Source organism: Prionailurus viverrinus, chromosome B1 (assembly GCF_022837055.1).
Source record: "Prionailurus viverrinus isolate Anna chromosome B1, UM_Priviv_1.0, whole genome shotgun sequence".
NCBI classification, from domain to species: Eukaryota; Metazoa; Chordata; class Mammalia; order Carnivora; family Felidae; genus Prionailurus; species Prionailurus viverrinus.
The window spans coordinates 22,835,434-22,852,429 of NC_062564.1; the positions used below are offsets into that span (position 1 = coordinate 22,835,434).

Here is a 16,996-nt window from a genome sequence, read left to right on the forward strand (position 1 = left end):
ACCACATTATTGGTTCATGCTAGGGATTTTTCCCAAACTAAAATACTTATTTCTTTTAAAAAGCTGTTAAAACAATCCTTTGTTTTTATTCTTTTGTGCAATGACAAATATATACTTTATCTTGAACTGATACTATTGTTCTACAATGAAGGATAAGTTTAATGGAGTACTTCCTGTTCTTTTATGGTTAAAATCCTTTTCATAAAAAGCGTTATAAGTTTACAAGTGTTTGAAGACATTGGACAGCTTGAAGCCTGTCAAAACTGTTTGCTTAAAATGCTTCTTAGAGAAGGATACACTGTTATTCTCTAGGTAATCATTCAATATTAACATGAATATTAATATTAAATAGCCAACGTATATTCCAGTATGAATGTTTCATATGGATTTCACCACTCGGGACTTGTCCCTCAGTCTTACACATCAAGTTCTGACACGATTTTTTTTTTTCTTTTCATTTACCTGTCTAGTAATTTTAGGGCATAACAGTTCTCATATATTTATGTTTCTAATAATGCTTGGATATTATCTTTCCAATAATGCTTACTGTAAAAAGGTATTAAATACTTGTGTAATACGAAAACTGTTGAATAGCAAACCAGAGTAGCCTCCTCTTATTTGAAATGTATTTTTCAGGGCTGTGGTTGCTTTCCTCAGAGAGGGAGCAGCTGCTTTGGGTGCCACCAGCAACTTCTGTCTAGACTCTCCTCCACCCTGTCATGAATGGTTTTCCTCACAGTTCATGGTAGTCGGCACGTGTGTGACAGACACGGACTACTGTGACCGGCTTTGAAGTGACTGTATGTACGGTCAACGAACTCAAGTAGTAGTAGAAGTTGGAGGCCAGGCTGGTGAGTTCTACACAGGAGGATTAGAGAGCCGGGTAGAACCAGCACAGTTAGGTCCCAGAAACTCTCCCTTTTTCTAGCTTAAATGGGCGCAACTATTCCCTTCTAGTCTGTGTAACTTGATTATTGTTTAGAGCACATCACTGATGCAGAGGAGACTGGGTATACAAAGAAGGGGTGGGATGGAAATCTCAAAACACCTTCCAGGTCCGGCTCTTTCCTAATTACTCCCTCACACTAGCACACATTTTATTTACATAAAAATGTAGTCCTTGACTTGCTGAGAACCAAGGTTCCAAAAGTTGGTAGCAAGGTTATTATCTGAAATTCAAAATAAGTTTTTCTAGAGAAACATTGTTTAAAATGGTAGTTATTTTCTCAAATTTGGGCCAAACACTGTCCATCTCAATCAGTATTCTGCAAAGACTTATTGACCACCTATCGCATACGAGAATATCATGTATAGAAGGGTGGTCGTAACACATGTAATGACTAAAGGTCATGGCCATTATATTTCTCTTCCAGAGGAAAGTAAGACCCAGACAAAATTAAGTATAGCACAGTGATATACTTGATATGATGGCAAGTCAAAGTGTTAGAGGAATTGAAAAACAAGCATATAAGGCAAAACTCTGACTTTGAGAATAAGTTAAATGAAGCGATAGTGGCTCAGGCTAAAGGGGCTGAGTGCAGAAATGTGCCAAAGAATGACAATAACATTGTGTTGTATTCAGTATGTCTAAATGAGGAGTCTGTACACTTTTTGTAAAAGGCCCAGAAAGTGAATACACACTGTGGGCTAGAAGTCTCTGTTGAAACCACTCAGCTAAGCTGTTGTAGTGCAAATACAGCCCATAGACGATATAGAAACAAATGAATCTGGCTGTGTACTAATAAAACTCTTGACGGATACTGAAATTTGAATTTTAAATAATTTTCACATATCACAAGATATCCCCCCCCCTTAACTTAAAACTGTAAACACACTTCCTAGTTGACGTGGCACACAAAAATGGCCAGGCGGCCAGATGTGGTCACAGGCAATAGGTGCTGACTCGTCTACTACTACGTCATAGGGTATGATGAAGGCTGTGTGTGTGTGTTATAAGAAGAAATAGAGGACATAGACGGAATCAAACTTGAAAGAATTTAAGGTGATGGATACAATGGAGTTATTATGTCGCTAGTAAAATCATATTGTAGAATACTTAATGGCACTAAAATCTATTCACGATGTATATGAGAGGGATAAAGTAGCTTATAAAATATGTATGGTATAATCCCTTCTTAGGTTCAAAAGATAAACAAGCCAAAGAATTGACATTGATAACCTAGGTGTTGATTATGAAAAATTTCATATTTTTTTTCCTTTTTGCTTATCTAGATCATGTAAAGGAATATGTATTAGCTTTTCCCCTCTTTCTTGTTATTATCCATTAATGGATTTTGATAAAGCAACATAATCTGTGCATATCTTAAATTAATTCTGTATTACTCTAGAAGAAGTGATTGCTTATGGAAGATAATGACTATACATTGGGAGATAAGCTTAGGGGATAGTCTGAAAAAGGCCCACGTGTATCAAGAGGGCAGCACTGGGAACAGAGAGTGATGGAGGCCCAGACGAGTGACTCCTCTAGGGCTGTGAGAAGAACATCGTCTTAGGGACAATGGGGAGAAGAGCAGAAATTAGGTTTGGAGCACAGAGGAGGCTGCCCTTTAGCCGTGTGGGGGGTGAGGTGGCAATGTGGTATTCAGGTCTGGTTCTAGATCTCAGGAGAAAGGTGGTCAGGATCTGACTTGCATATGGAAGTGGGAAATAATTGGGAAGGAAAAAGGAAGGTGTAAAAGTATCGTGTTACAAAATCCAAGGTAAAACGTTTCAAAGAGGAGCTGGTCAACCAAAGTGCTAGAATGATTATGTGGGTTGTAGAACGAGAAGAGACCTCTGGTTTTGGTCTCTGGAGACACTGATTATATGCACAGCATGTTTATTCCTTTTTTCTTCCTGTGAAATATTTAAATAGGGATGAAACAGTGGCGTGCATTTTGTTTTTACTTACCTTAAACTGTCTTTTGTTGGTGTTTAAAAAAAACCAGCATGTACACAATGCTCTTAAATGAATGAATTCTGTCCAACTGGGAGCTTGTTAAGTTCTCTGAGCTCTTTGGGTGGACACAATTTTCTTCTGTACTATACTTACTGCCTATTCTCAAACTAGGTCAGGGAGACCTGATTACAAGACACTCTGTCTTACAGAAATCATTCATGTGTTCAATCAGCAGTTGCTCACACTTCATTTTGGTTTTGAAAAAAAAAAAAAAAAAAAGTATGGAAGACAGGAAAAGCCTTGCTTCTTTCCAGACAGCATGGATGGCCCACTACTTGATTTTTCACTCCTGTTTGGCCTTGTAGTTGGTAGAACTCAATGATTCCTATTCTTGAGATTTTTTTTAACCTTTACTCTATATTATTTTTTTTTAATTTTTTTTCCAATGTTTTTATTTATTTTTGAGACAGAGAGAGACAGAGCATGAACGGAGGAGGGGCAGAGAGAGAGGGAGACACAGAATCGGAAACAGGCTCCAGGCTCTGAGCCATCAGCCCAGAGCCTGACGCGGGGCTCGAACTCACGGACCGTGAGATCGTGACCTGGCTGAAGTCGGACGCTTAACCGACTGCGCCACCCAGGCGCCCCAACCTTTACTCTATATTAAATGTTCTAAGGGACTGCAAGGGAGAAGTACATTATGGCTGTTAGCTAGGCCTCTTTAACCTGATTCTTTGCTTTGTAATAATAAATTACTGAACCCAGAAAAAGTTTCAAGTCTGAAGGAAACGATCTAAAACAAGGCCTAAGGAAATTCAGGACTTTATTAGAAGGGAAGAGATCTTTGAGTATGGAAACCTTTCTATATCTATGGTCGCACAGGGCACCAGGGGTCAAATCTACTGCCAAGGCCACTTCTCTACACGGCCTGAACACAGAGAAACTTAGTAACAGTTTGTCTAACATGATTATTAATGATTAGACATGATCAGGAATGTGGATACTATTTCTGGGGTAAAACATAAAGCTAGTTGTGTGGACTGAGGTTGGGGGAAAGGTGAAGAAGCACAAAGTCTTCTAGGCCATGGGAGCTCCCTATGCTTTTCCGGTTTTCAGTGGGTTGCTGGATGGTGGAGAAAGTTGCACTTTCAAGACGGAACTGACCCTCAAGAGCTGTGTGTGTGTATGTCTGCTCAGACTATGTGTTCTGAGGTTGAAGGGCTTGGAATGTGCAGTACAAAACGTCAAGGAACAAAACAAATTTCTACAAAAATTATTTTGGCCTTATGTAGAGGTTCCTAGTATTTATTGCTGAAATTACCAAATGTTGATTAAAAATCTTAGTACAGAGGGGCGCCTGGGTGGCTCAGTCGGTTGAGCATCCAACTTCAGCTCAGGTCATGATCTTAGGATTTGTGAGTTTGAGTCCCGTGTTGGGTTCTGTGCTGACAGCTCAGAGCCTGGAGCCTGTTTTGGATTCTGTGTGTCCCCCTCTCTCTGACCCTTCCCTGCTCACACACACACTCTTTATTGAAAATAAATAAACATTAAAAAATTAAAAAATCTTAGTACATATTTCAGAGACTTGTATTTTATTTTATTATCTTGACATTTTCATTAGTGGAAAAAGGGCTGAGACTACATCTTTCCTAGGCAGAGTTCAGTATATTTCTGTCATTTGTTTTGGTTCTGCTTTCCTCCTTAAAGTAATAAAACACAGGTAACTAAATGATATTACATTTTGTTTGGAGTGGAGTGCGTATGCACATATAGGAGTATTTTAAAAATATACTGCTTGTCAGATGGTTAATTCCATGGGTCAGAGTCTATTGCTTGAGATTTGTATCTGAGGGCTTGTCTGTAAAGCCGCTAAGCACAGTAGCCCACGACTGGAATGTGGGGTCTCACAGTTAAAACGATAGTTTGCTACAACTTGTCTTACTCATGAGATAAATATTATGGCCTTTATTTGAAAGATGAGGAAAACTGAGGCTCAGAGAAGATTAAAAGACTTGCCTGAGGTTACAGTTTTAAAGTGCCATGGTCCAAATCATATCTTCTCACTCAGTCCAGATCACTTTCCAATACACCACAATGAAATACAACAATATGGAAAAAATAGTCCTTAAGATTCAATTTCCATTTGCACAGTATTATTACAAGATTTAGCACTGTATTCCTTATCTATACAAGAGAAGGGCCAGACAATGGTGCCTTTAGAGCATTCCAGCTCTTCCCTGAATCCTCTCTACATCTTTGGTCACTTATGTCATTCTTCAAAGCTGGAAGCCAGCAGGAGAAAGACAATCCCAGTGAAATTCTTAGCAGTTACATGTATTATGGGCTGATCACCACACCATTTTGATATTATTTTTATATCTGTATGGCTCAAGGCTATATTTAATATGGTCTCTACAGATGAAAGATCCACATGTAAGATATAGAAATTAATGTGATACTGCTATAATACTGTACCCTGGGATTTTTTGGCCCTGCTGTACTTATTCAGTATCATACTTTTCTCAAAATTCATATGAATAGCTCTGATTTCCAGCTATTTGTGTATTTTCCATTACTGAAGGTAAATCCATTTTTTGTTACTCATTATCTCTCAAAATAGCCAAGGACATCAGGAAATACAAGTATTTTTTTAAAAAAAAACAATAGAAGATAGTTTCTATGTCCATTATACGCAATTTTAATAATAGATTTTTAATATTTGATGTCAGCCAGCTAAGAATCAATCTGAGTTTGCAATAAGTATCTTTATAGCTCTGGTTTCTGAAATAATTATCTTTCAACACACCACACATCCCTTTAGGTGTGTGGAATACACTGACAACTCCATGGGGTGTCATTTGATGTGAATTCCATCTTCTGGAGTTGTGCAATGTGGCAAACCAGTACCCTTTATTCCCCACTAGTTTTCTATCTTAACGGTTCCTATTGCATTTAGATGATGAATAAAAAAAAAATGTTTTTGAGTTCAACCTTCAACTAATATGAAGAGCACCTACTATGTGCACAGCACTTTGGAGATACAAAAAAGGTATTTTCAAGGACTTCTCTCTATAATACCATACAGTATTACAGAATGAAAATGACTTGAATACATGAAACAGTTCTGTATGAATACTTAGTGAAAAATGTAATGAAGTAAAATGCTGAACACAAAGGTAACGAGGTAAAATGCTGAAGTTATTGTAAAGGTAAGACGTAGGCGAAGCAATATTTATCGAGAAGCCTACATTTCAGGCTCTACGAATTATATAATTTTTCCCCACAACATTCTGAGACAGGTGTTCTACCAAGTTTACCAATGAAGAAAGAAGCTCAGCAGAGTTAAGTATCTTGGCAAACGATACAGCATTAACGTTAACGTGACACAAACTTAACAACTGAGCCTGTCTCCAAACCCCATAAAGAAACTAAAACACTATTTTAGAAATGAAGAAAAATAAGACGAAGAACTTATGTGACTAACTCCAAGTTTCAAAGTTAGTGAAGAGAGGGTCTAAGATTCAAACTCCGATCTGTGTGACTGCAGAGTTAGAGCTCTCAATCACTGTAATATACATTAAACTTGAACTCCACTCTTCTGACTGTAAATATTATCTGTCCATTCTGCCACTCTCTCTCTCTAAAGAGTTTTATAAACAGGAAGCGAAGTGGTAATTAACAGAGAATGGTTCATTTTAGTTTTTTACCAAACGAGAGACACGGGTCATAAGTACTTTTATGGAAATTTTTTGATTTTTTGTAGGTCAAAGTGTGTCCCTGAAAAATAATGGGAAATTATCCATTACTGAAGACTATCGTGTATCACTACTAGCTCTTTGCTTTTCTTTGAAGATGGGACAAGCCTAAAGTTAATCTTTATTTAATATACAAAAGGAATTCACTGCTACTTCTGGAATAAAATTTCCTTTCTGAACCATGGCTCAGATGGTAATCAGACCAAATTCTTAATAATCTTGATATTTCACTGGTAGTTTCAAGGGACTCAGGAGTCCAATTAAGTTCATCAAAAGGTTCAGGGAAAATCTGTTCTTCACTCAACTGAATCATGCAAATATAAAACAGTTACTTAATCTTCAGTGTAAAGAAAATCCTGCTTAGGAAAGGAGATTAAATACAAATGAGTTTGAAATATTTACATCTGAATTAATGATGATAATTAGCAACTTAGTTATTGAATAATTAATACTGATAATTAGCAACTTACAGTTATTGAGTAATTAATATGTGGAATTTACCATGTATTCGGTAATGTGTTAAGTAATCTACATGCATTCTCTCATGTAATCCTGACAAGGGTCTTATGAAGCATGTAAATTTTTTTTCCATTTACAAATGAGAAAACCAGTGTTCAGAAGAGTCCAGTAACTTGTCCAAGGTCACACATCCAGTAACAGATCAGGAATTTAAATCCAGGAAGTTTGCTTACTGAAACCTAACAGAGAACCTAGGAGAGTTAGTGATGGTGTGAAACCTACGGATACTGTAGAAAAACAACAACAAAAAAACCCCTAAGACTAAAATGTGGGACAGATTGAAGGAAACAGGATAAATATTTCATGCAGATCCTATCCCCTTCAAAAGTTAGAAAGATCAACAAAAATAACAGCGTGAAGTACTGAGAAAATATCATGGTGTCAGGGTTTAAGATTTTGTGACGTTTAACATCGAAGTCAAAACAGAAATAAAACACATAAAGATGACTACATACAGAAGAAATGAAAGACTGTAGATTAAACAGAATTCAAAATTATGAGGAACTAATAAAAATTCAGAACTGTGTTCAGAATTACCTCTAAACTATCAGTGGTATTTTTTGGATACAAAAGTTATAATTCTCAGACATTGTAATTAAAAGGGAGAGCTAGACCTGACGTCCCTGGCTAAAGGTGATTTTTAAATTAGTGTATGCTGTTGTGTTCAAACGTGCATTTTCACGAAGGGAGCGCTTAACAGTTTTATCCACAGGACAGGTATTATCCGCGGTAGGCAAGCAGTGGGCAGTTTTTTTCATTCGTTTTAAAGGAAAAAAGTGTACTTGTCCTTGCAGTTCATCTCAAAGTCAAGGATCTGGTCTTGGATGAGAACTCATTCTTCTATTCTTTTGCAAGCCCACTTCAGTGTATGTCTGCCACAAATGAGTACATTAAGTTAGCCCTTGGTCCTCAGGGTTAAACGCAGGGCCTCACTCTCTGTGAAGACGGATAGCCACGAATGTCTTTCCGTAAGTTCTCAGACCAGCACATGCCTTCGGGAATGTTGCGCATGTTTTCCTTTTCCTCTGATGATGGTGTCCTATATCTCATTCTCTCGTTCCTTACAAACTGCTTTTGTGGAGAAGAGCAAGGTGATTTTTTTTTCTTTTAAATCAAGTACTACAATGCTTGTGCCACAGACACACCCTTCTGGGAATGGAAGCCGTTTGAGAGCGTGGTGCTATGTTATGTTCATAACTGACCAAGCTTCTCACACACAACAGTTCAGTGGGAGGAAATTTCTTTTACTTCCTTATCAACATCTTACATTTCTACTCTTCTTAGGATTATTTCTCTCTTTCATTCTTTCATTTATTACCTCTGTCACTCTTGCTTCTGCTATCACCTTTATTTTTTCCTCCAGTGAACTAGTTGTACAAATAGATATTTTTCCCCTGGACTGTCAGGTTTTTAGGATTTAGCTCAGGATTTGTCCAAATCTTTGGCATGTAATCTCTGCAGTCCTTTTAGCAAAACTTGCTCTTGTGATGTGTATCATCTGCTTATTACCATGATCATTCACAAGAGAGCTGATTAAAATTTCTGAGAAAAAAATAAAAGCTTATTCAAAAGGAAAACGATGCAGTGCAATAAAAACAAAACCCAAAGCAGGATCCACCACAACTAAGGTAACTGTAGCATAAATCCATGTGCTAGACTAATAAAGGAATAACACCTGTCAAACATAAAATTAGTATCTTTTCGGGTTCGTACTGCTTTCCTACACTGTATTTTGTTAGCTTTGAGAGATGCTGGAAATAAAATGAAGGAAACATGTATCCTATATGAACCTGAGGAAGCCACAGAATCTGCATGTGAATGATCAGATGGACAGACAAAACAAGAGAGAGAAATTCTGATGAATTCCACAAAGCTAAACCCATTTTATTACATGTACATATATAATACATATGTAATACGTATCTCTAAAATGAAACTATACCCTGCCTGGGAACAGGGCCTGTGCCTAATAACTCCTCTGCAAAGTCTAAGCTGAACACATGGTAGGTGCTCAAAAACTTGCTTAACTGTGTTTAAAGTCACTTGGCAAATGAGTTAGCTACTTTATGTTAGCCTTTAAATATGTATTACCCATGGAAATTCTGTTTATTAGTTAAAAACACAAACACACACATTAATATAATGATATTACCTGTAAGGATAGCCATGGTATTTGGAACGAAATATTGAAAGTAGAAAACTGAAGAAGAAGACCACCAGGCCTAATCCCACTAGGCAAATTACTAGAAAGAGACAGACAATGCTATTAGGGTCTAGACACATGCAACCCAAATGCGTGTTTTTGAAATGCATTCAATTAATAACAGTATACTTACATTTTAATAGTTCATGGCACATACAGGCACAACAAACCAGATAATCCAAAATACAATGTATTCATTATTTTCCACATTCTTCTCAATGAAAATGGACTATTTGGGGTATGAAAACAACAAAAGTGACTGATCTAAGTCTTCTGGTGGTTTTCTTCTCGTAGAGAGTTCCTACGAGTACTAAAATGCCCCAGAGGGATCAAAACAAGACAAAATATGTGAAAACCACAAACATGATTATCAGCCCCTGCATTATAAAGCATTGGCTATATTAGCATAGACATTTGCATTATCAGAAAAGTAACTATAATTTTACTTTTTTCAGGTGCCATGCAATATTTACAAGGAAATGTTATTTTAGATTATTGACTAGATTACTGCTTCGGTAAAAGCCTATTACTTAGAAATAGACATCCTGGTGGACAAAAAGTTAAGAATAAAGGCTTCAGGAGCAAAGTAGTGTGGATTCTGGAAAGCCAAAGTGGGGACATCCCCCCACATTGTAGGTCATTGTGTCAAAGAGTTGTTTGTTTTCACGAAGGTAGGGAAGGCCAGTATTACAGTAAGAGGTGCTGTGGTCTAGGTTTCCCCTACCACTTTAAACCAGGCAAGTTGACAATAGGGAAAATACTTTTTTGTTTTCTTTTCTTCTGTTATGGTTAGGAAGATTTTACTCTAAAAGAGTAATGATATCTGTAACATATGCAATGGGAGTACATATGAAAATATATTGGGTATTTAAACAAAATTTATTTCTATTAGTAAAATATATGTTCATAAAATTAAAACACTTGTTAAAAATCTGAGCCAATTAAATGCAGACATGTTTAGAATTATGAAAAACTTAAATACATTTTAAAAAATTGAAACTGACTTAAATCTATGCCATAAATAAGTAGAAATTGGAGTTAGCTCTTAAGAAAAATCTAAGCATGTCTTAAGAATCAAACATTTGCACAATACTTGTATACTTTCATTAGTTTCAGGTAATTCTTAGAAAATATTGAAAAAAATCTGAAATAATTGTAAAAGAAAGAGGAGTAAAGAAATGAAATACTAAGGCACAGGAGAACAAGGAAAAGTTAGCAGTTCTATATACTTCCATAATGATAAAATACATTTAAAAGTATTCTTCTAGCAGGTCTGAGACCAGGTTTAATTACAATCCTGGAAATCAAGCAGTAGGTAAGGTATGATACTGTCAAAAAATGGTCTAGAAATCTGTCAGTTTTCATTCAATTCTACAGGAATATCAATCAGTTCTGAGTACAAATTGTTGAAAGTCATAAGCGCTTAAAAGCATTCAATTGCAGCCTCTGTGACATTTCATTTCAGACAAAGTTCATGCAGTTGAACTTCAAATGAATATTGGCAGAAGATAAAGTAAAAATCTGGTTGAATACCTCAAAATGAAAAAAACACCTTTTTAAAAATGTGTGGACTATCCAACTATCACAGACACCAGGCACTAGATGTAACAATGTTAAAACATCCCTGCTTATAACAATGTTACTAAACCCATAATTAATTACGTGATGCTTTATTTCATACCTCACCACGTTTGGTATTTTTATCAAACACTTCATCCTTCCTTTCTTTTCTTTCTTTCTTTTTTTTTTTTTTTCTAATTTTTAGAAGCTAAGTAAAACCCTTTTATTCCCCTTTGCCACTTTGGTTGTGCTCCATGGTCAATGAAGCTCAAAGTACATGATCAAGTAAAACAATATATTTACTTGATTCTGCGCAGTGGAACAAAATAGTATTAGTCAAGTCCTCGTATATAGGGAAGGGAGCGGAACTGAGTACTAGTGAGGAGGTAGTAATTAACTGAATGAACCGCTGCAGCCCAGACAAGTTAACAGACTTGTGAGAAAATACTATGACACAATCATTCTGACCTGAGCAATTACAATCACAGCCATTGTATTATTATATATCAAAAAGGAATAATTGTAAAATATAATTCCCATGTCTCTTCCTCTCAAACTACACATGAATAAATAGTTTGACAGTGCTGGGGCTGGAGTGATAGGCAGAGAAATTTCTACCAAGAGGAAAGTTGGAAGTACTGATTTTAAAAACTTCACAGATGTTGTAAGATTAAAAATTTATGTATTTCTTACCATTACCTACTTTAATAAGACAGGACATATAATAAATAACATAAACATTATCTGTCATTTCCAAGAGCATCATATTGTTTGATAGATATATCATAAAATGATATTCTGCACATTACTTATGCATTAGAGTCTTATTTTCTTTACAATAGTAAATCATGGGAAAACAAAGGACAGACTAAACTGTAAATTACATCCAAAATATTTTAACACTTAAGACAACTATTTAGAAATCACGATGATTTATTTATATACATGTCACCATAGGTGATACTTACAAGAAGAAAATAAGTCTAGATTTTTATTTTAAACTAAGATAAATGATGTGTCTCTTGGATACCTATAAATAAATTCAGGGTGTAAAAAGTTTCCAGAAATGCAGAGTATTGGAAAAAATTTTAATTATGGGTTTAATCATAAAATTATATAGGGATCTGATAATACTGTAGAAAGGTTTGTGGCAGGAAATTTAAGGCCCTCTCTTCGTTCCTAACCTATGTTCCTGAGGGTAGATTTTTTTCATATGTTCTTCCTTTGTCTAGCCAAAATCTATTACTTCATAAAAATGTATTTTTTTTTCTACAACCCCCTGAAAGGAATAGTTCTACCAAAGGATAAAAAAAATAAATGAAACAAGGAAGGAAGGAAGGAAGGAAGGAAGGATGGATAAAACCTAGTTAACTTGCTTAGAAACAGAATGCTGGAAATCCGTACAGTTGTAAATCTTGGAATACCAACAGGAAAGGCAAAGACCCTGGAAGAGACACTGTCAACAGATCACTCCTTTTTCAAATGTTGATCAAAAGAGGTTTGGAGGTAATGGAAAGGTATTATATTTCAGTGTACAAAACCCATGTGAAAACAGAGTCCTTGAATGTATGCCTGATTCTTGGGGTAAAAGGAACACAGCCTTAATCAATAAAGTCTCTGAAGACTCTGAACAGAGAATTTTATGTCACTCTGTAGTGTGGACATTACTGCGGAGACTCAGCTTCAGTAGACATGGGTCCGAGCAGCCCTGACAAGGGTAACAGCTTTCCTTTATATGCAATTCCACAGAAAATCCCCCACACCAATTTTGGAAGAAATATATTTTTAAGTATTTGTACACACACATCCAAAAAAAAAAAAAAAAAGTAAAACAACAACAACAAAACAAAACCCAAAAAAACAAAAACAAAACAGAAAAGCCCTCCAAAAACACTTAAATCAGAACATTTCCTTAGAAATTTGTTTTCTAAGGACTTTTATACATTTCCCATTTTATTTAAATGAACCTTAAGACTAAAGCAAAACTACAAAAATAGCAACACAGACTTACTTCGTCTTTTTCCAACATCTCCCTTGGATGTTGCTGCTTCATTTAGAAGAACCATCCCCATGGTGATAGCAGCATCTATAGTAGTTGTCAAGGAAACAGTAGAAATACATGCGGATAAAATCTATTAATTTTTCTGGATCTGAACACAATGTGTTCTGCTCCAGAATCGTTAAGTTGCAACTGTACACAGAGGTAGATAGGACTTATTATCCAACACAAAATTACCATTCTTTGTGTATTTGCCTGAAATGGCGAGATTTTGAAGGTTCAACTCGAAATGTTCTTAAGTTCCAGGACTTTAATTTCTTAGCACATATGATTTACATGGCTCTCATAATCAGTTATGCCATTTCATGTTATAAATGAAGAGATGTACTAGTTCTAGTCACAGGGACAAACTTCATCGGCAATCACGGAAAATTAGACTGTATTTACCATGATGTCCCCCCCAGTTCACAACGAGTGCTTGTGTGCATAGTTTTTTTCTGCCTGACTTCTAACTAATGTGCTGTTTCATAAATTACCTTGTTTAAAGAAACATTTATTAAGATCAGATATTGTGTCACTCGGAAATTTTTTGTTATTCAATTACAAATTTTACAAAAGAAAACATGAACATTATAATAAAACACACTAACAAATTCAGCAGCATCTTAATTTAGTGAAATTTACATTTTAAGAATGAACACAAAATTCTGTACCTAACGTCTGCTTGCAGCAGGATGAATATTTTCATACCACACTGAAAGAAGCCAGAGATTAAGAAAATGAGGGGAGCTTTCCACCTTTATAAGAAAATTCTTGGGGCGCCTGGGTGGCGCAGTCGGTTAAGCGTCCGACTGCAGCCAGGTCACGATCTCGCGGTCCGTGAGTTCGAGCCCCGCGTTGGGCTCTGTGCTGACAGCTCAGAGCCTGGAGCCTGTTTCCGATTCTGTGTCTCCCTCTCTCTCTGCCCCTCCCCCGTTCATGCTCTGTCTCTCTCTGTCCCAAAAATAAATAAACGTTGAAAAAAAAAATTTTATAAAAAAAAAAAAAAAAAGAAAATTCTTAACCGTGTTAAAAAAACATTTTTGACATGGACTAATGTTAAGATTTAAGAACTCATCAATTCTGGAAATATATTTATTATGTATTCTGCCCAAATGACTAATGGATTAAAAAAATGAAGAGGCAAATAATCTTAGCCCAGAAATTCCTCAATTTGTTCAACTTTACTAAGGTTCCCTTGTATTCATTTCTACTGCTACAAATGTACAACCCAGCATTAGTATCTTGTACAGGGTCTCTAATGTCTTCTACTCCAAACTGTGAAAGCTCAAAGAATATTATCTGCCTATGTGTATGCAATTGAGTGGAGGAAGTCAAGGAAAATTCTGCAGAGTAAATATTTCCACTCTATTTTCAAAACCATTAGATCAAAGTACTGATTAATAACTGTAAAATATTTGAGTCTTTCATGACCCTATTATCCAATTTCTGGTAAACAAAAGATGCCTGACTTCTCCAGTTAGGCATTTATGCTTACAATAACTTCTCTATACAAAGTGTTTTCTTTCTTCTTCTTTTTTTTTTTTTTTTGATTTTTAAATTTTATTAAAATCCAAGTTAGTTAACATATAGTGTAGTAATGATTTCAGGAATAGAATTTAGTGATTCATCACTTAGCTATAATGCCCAGGGCTCATCCCAACAAGTGCCCTCTTTGATGCCCATCACCCATTTGGCCCATTCGCTGACCCAACACTCCTCCAGCAATCCTCAGTTTGTTCTACTTAAGAGTCTCTTGTGGTTTGCCTGCCTCTCTTTTTATCTTACTTTTCCTTTCCTTTCCCTATGTTCACCTGTTTTGTTTCTTAAGTTCCACGAATGAAATCATATTTATCTTTCTCTGACTTATTTTGCTTAGTATAATATACTCTAGTTCCATCAATGTTGTAAATGGCAAGATTTCATTCTTTCTAATTTCTGAGTAATATTCTATTACTCAGTAATATTCATTCTATGTATATCTTCTTTATCCATTCATGAGTCGATGGACATCTGGACTCTTTCCATAATGTGGCTTTTGTTGATAGTGCTGCTGTTGATAGGGTGCATGTGCCCCTTCAAATCAGCATTTTTGTATCCTTTGGGTTAATAGCTAGTAGTGCAATTGCTGGGTCATAGAGTAGTTGTATTTTTAATTTTTTGAGGAACTCCACACTGTTTTCCAGAGTGGCTGCACCAGTTTGCATTCCCACCAGCCATGCAAAACTGTTCCCCTTTCTCCGCATCCTTGCCAACATCTGTTGTTTCCTGAGCTGTTCACTTTACCCATTCTGACAGATGTTATGTGGTATCTCATTGTGGTTTTGATTTCTATTTCCCTGAAGATGAGATGTTGAGCATCTTTTCATGTGTCTGTTAGCCCTCTCAATGTCTTCTTCCGAAAAGTGTCTGTTCATGCCTTTTGCTCATTTCTTCATTGGATTATTTGTCTTTTGGGTGCGGAGTTTGATAAGTTCTTTGTAGATTTTGGATACTAACCCTTCGTCTAATATGTCAACAAATAGTTTTCAATTTATTCTATTTAGCAATCCTTTATGAAACCCTTTCTGGAGAAAACCAAACAATAACTCAAACAAACTTGCCTGGAAGCCTACTGCATACAAGAGAAAAAGCCACTATCAGCACTATGCAGTATCAGCACTCCCTTCTCCCCCTCTCAAACCAAGCCGAACACACGTATACACCATATACTACCACTAAATTTGGGGGGATCCATGATACATAGTTTGAAAACACTGAAATTTGGTTAATTATTAGAGTTCCTTGAGATTCAGTCATGTCATGAGGGCCTGAAAAGGGTAACATAAGAGAATCAATATTTCATTATTACCAGCATATTGAAATATATTTCAGTATTATCAGTCTGTGCACCTTAAGGATTTATTCTTACAATGTTTTGGATAATCCACTGGAAAAAAACTCAAGTCTAGAGTCATAGGACAATGCTAATAATAAAGTGATGGGAAAAAATTAAAAGCTTGTACCAAACTGTTCATATGTAAGGATTTCTACTGCTTGACTTGGCTCCCTGGAGCAAACTACTGTGACTGTATAGATCCTAAGGAGTTAAAGTAGGTCTCCCTTTCATCTTTTTCTGGTTCCATTTGCCAAAAATCCAGAAATAACCAAATTTAAACCACCACGTCAATAAATAATACTTAATAAGTTTATTGGGAATATAACAACAGTTTTTAAACAGGGAATCCTCAAATTCAAGGACTTACTAATATAAATGTTTTTTTTTAATTTTTAAATGTTTGTTTATTTTTGAGAGAGACAGAGACAGAATGCAAGTGGGTTAGGGGCAGAGAGAGAGGAAGACACAGACTCTGAAGCAGGCTCCAGGCTCCAACCTGTCAGCACAGAGCCCAATGCAGTGCTCCAACCTATGAGCTATGAGATCATGACCTGAGCCGAAGTCAGATGCTCAACTGACTGAGCCACCCAGGCACCCCAAGGACTTAATACTATAAAACTCAGGGACATGAAGTTACAGAATGGCTTCTAAAGTAAAATGAAGAAGTTGTTGACTTTAATAGTGGTTGGTTATTATAACGGGGGTTTCCAGGTGGCAGGTGATTGGTGACATGTGATTATCTCATACCAGTTTTAAGATGATGACATAAGTTTTTTTTTTTATGATTATCAGAGGTATTTACAAGAAATATCCCAAGTTAAGGTTTGCTTATACTCATGAAAAGGGCTACATTTAGTCTTAAAGTGTTTATGTGGCTTGAATGATTTTTTCTGCCGGGGAATTCTCAAGTGTGGTTTCTATTTTATATTTCACTTTAACACCCCCTACTTCATTCAGGTACAAATTTTAATCTACACATTTAAATAGACACATTTGATCTGAAAATTCATAGAAAATTCAGATTATTTTAACTGTAACAAAATATTTTTTTCAAATATTCAAATTAGAAATGACATTTTAAAATGATTTTATGTAGATATTATAAATAAAATACTTACTTTAGGACCCCGTTTCCTACATAGCT

General features: G+C 36.0%; 1 protein-coding gene across 5 annotated transcripts in view; it reads right to left on the bottom strand.

Moving 5' to 3' along the window:
- TUSC3 (tumor suppressor candidate 3) overlaps positions 1-16,996 on the bottom strand; it is a 262,371-nt gene that overhangs the window by 5,135 nt on the left and 240,240 nt on the right. For 2 of the 5 annotated variants that reach the window (XM_047855563.1, XM_047855560.1), the window contains 2 exons: positions 12,948-13,022; positions 9,326-9,416 (listed from right to left, as the gene is read on the bottom strand). In XM_047855563.1, coding sequence (XP_047711519.1) covers positions 9,326-9,416; positions 12,948-13,022 — 166 coding nt within the window. Of the gene's footprint in view, positions 1-4,915; positions 4,977-9,325; positions 9,417-9,482; positions 9,687-12,947; positions 13,023-16,996 lie in introns of those variants that run through there. The other 3 variants (XM_047855561.1, XM_047855562.1, XM_047855564.1) reach the window with 3 other exon arrangements.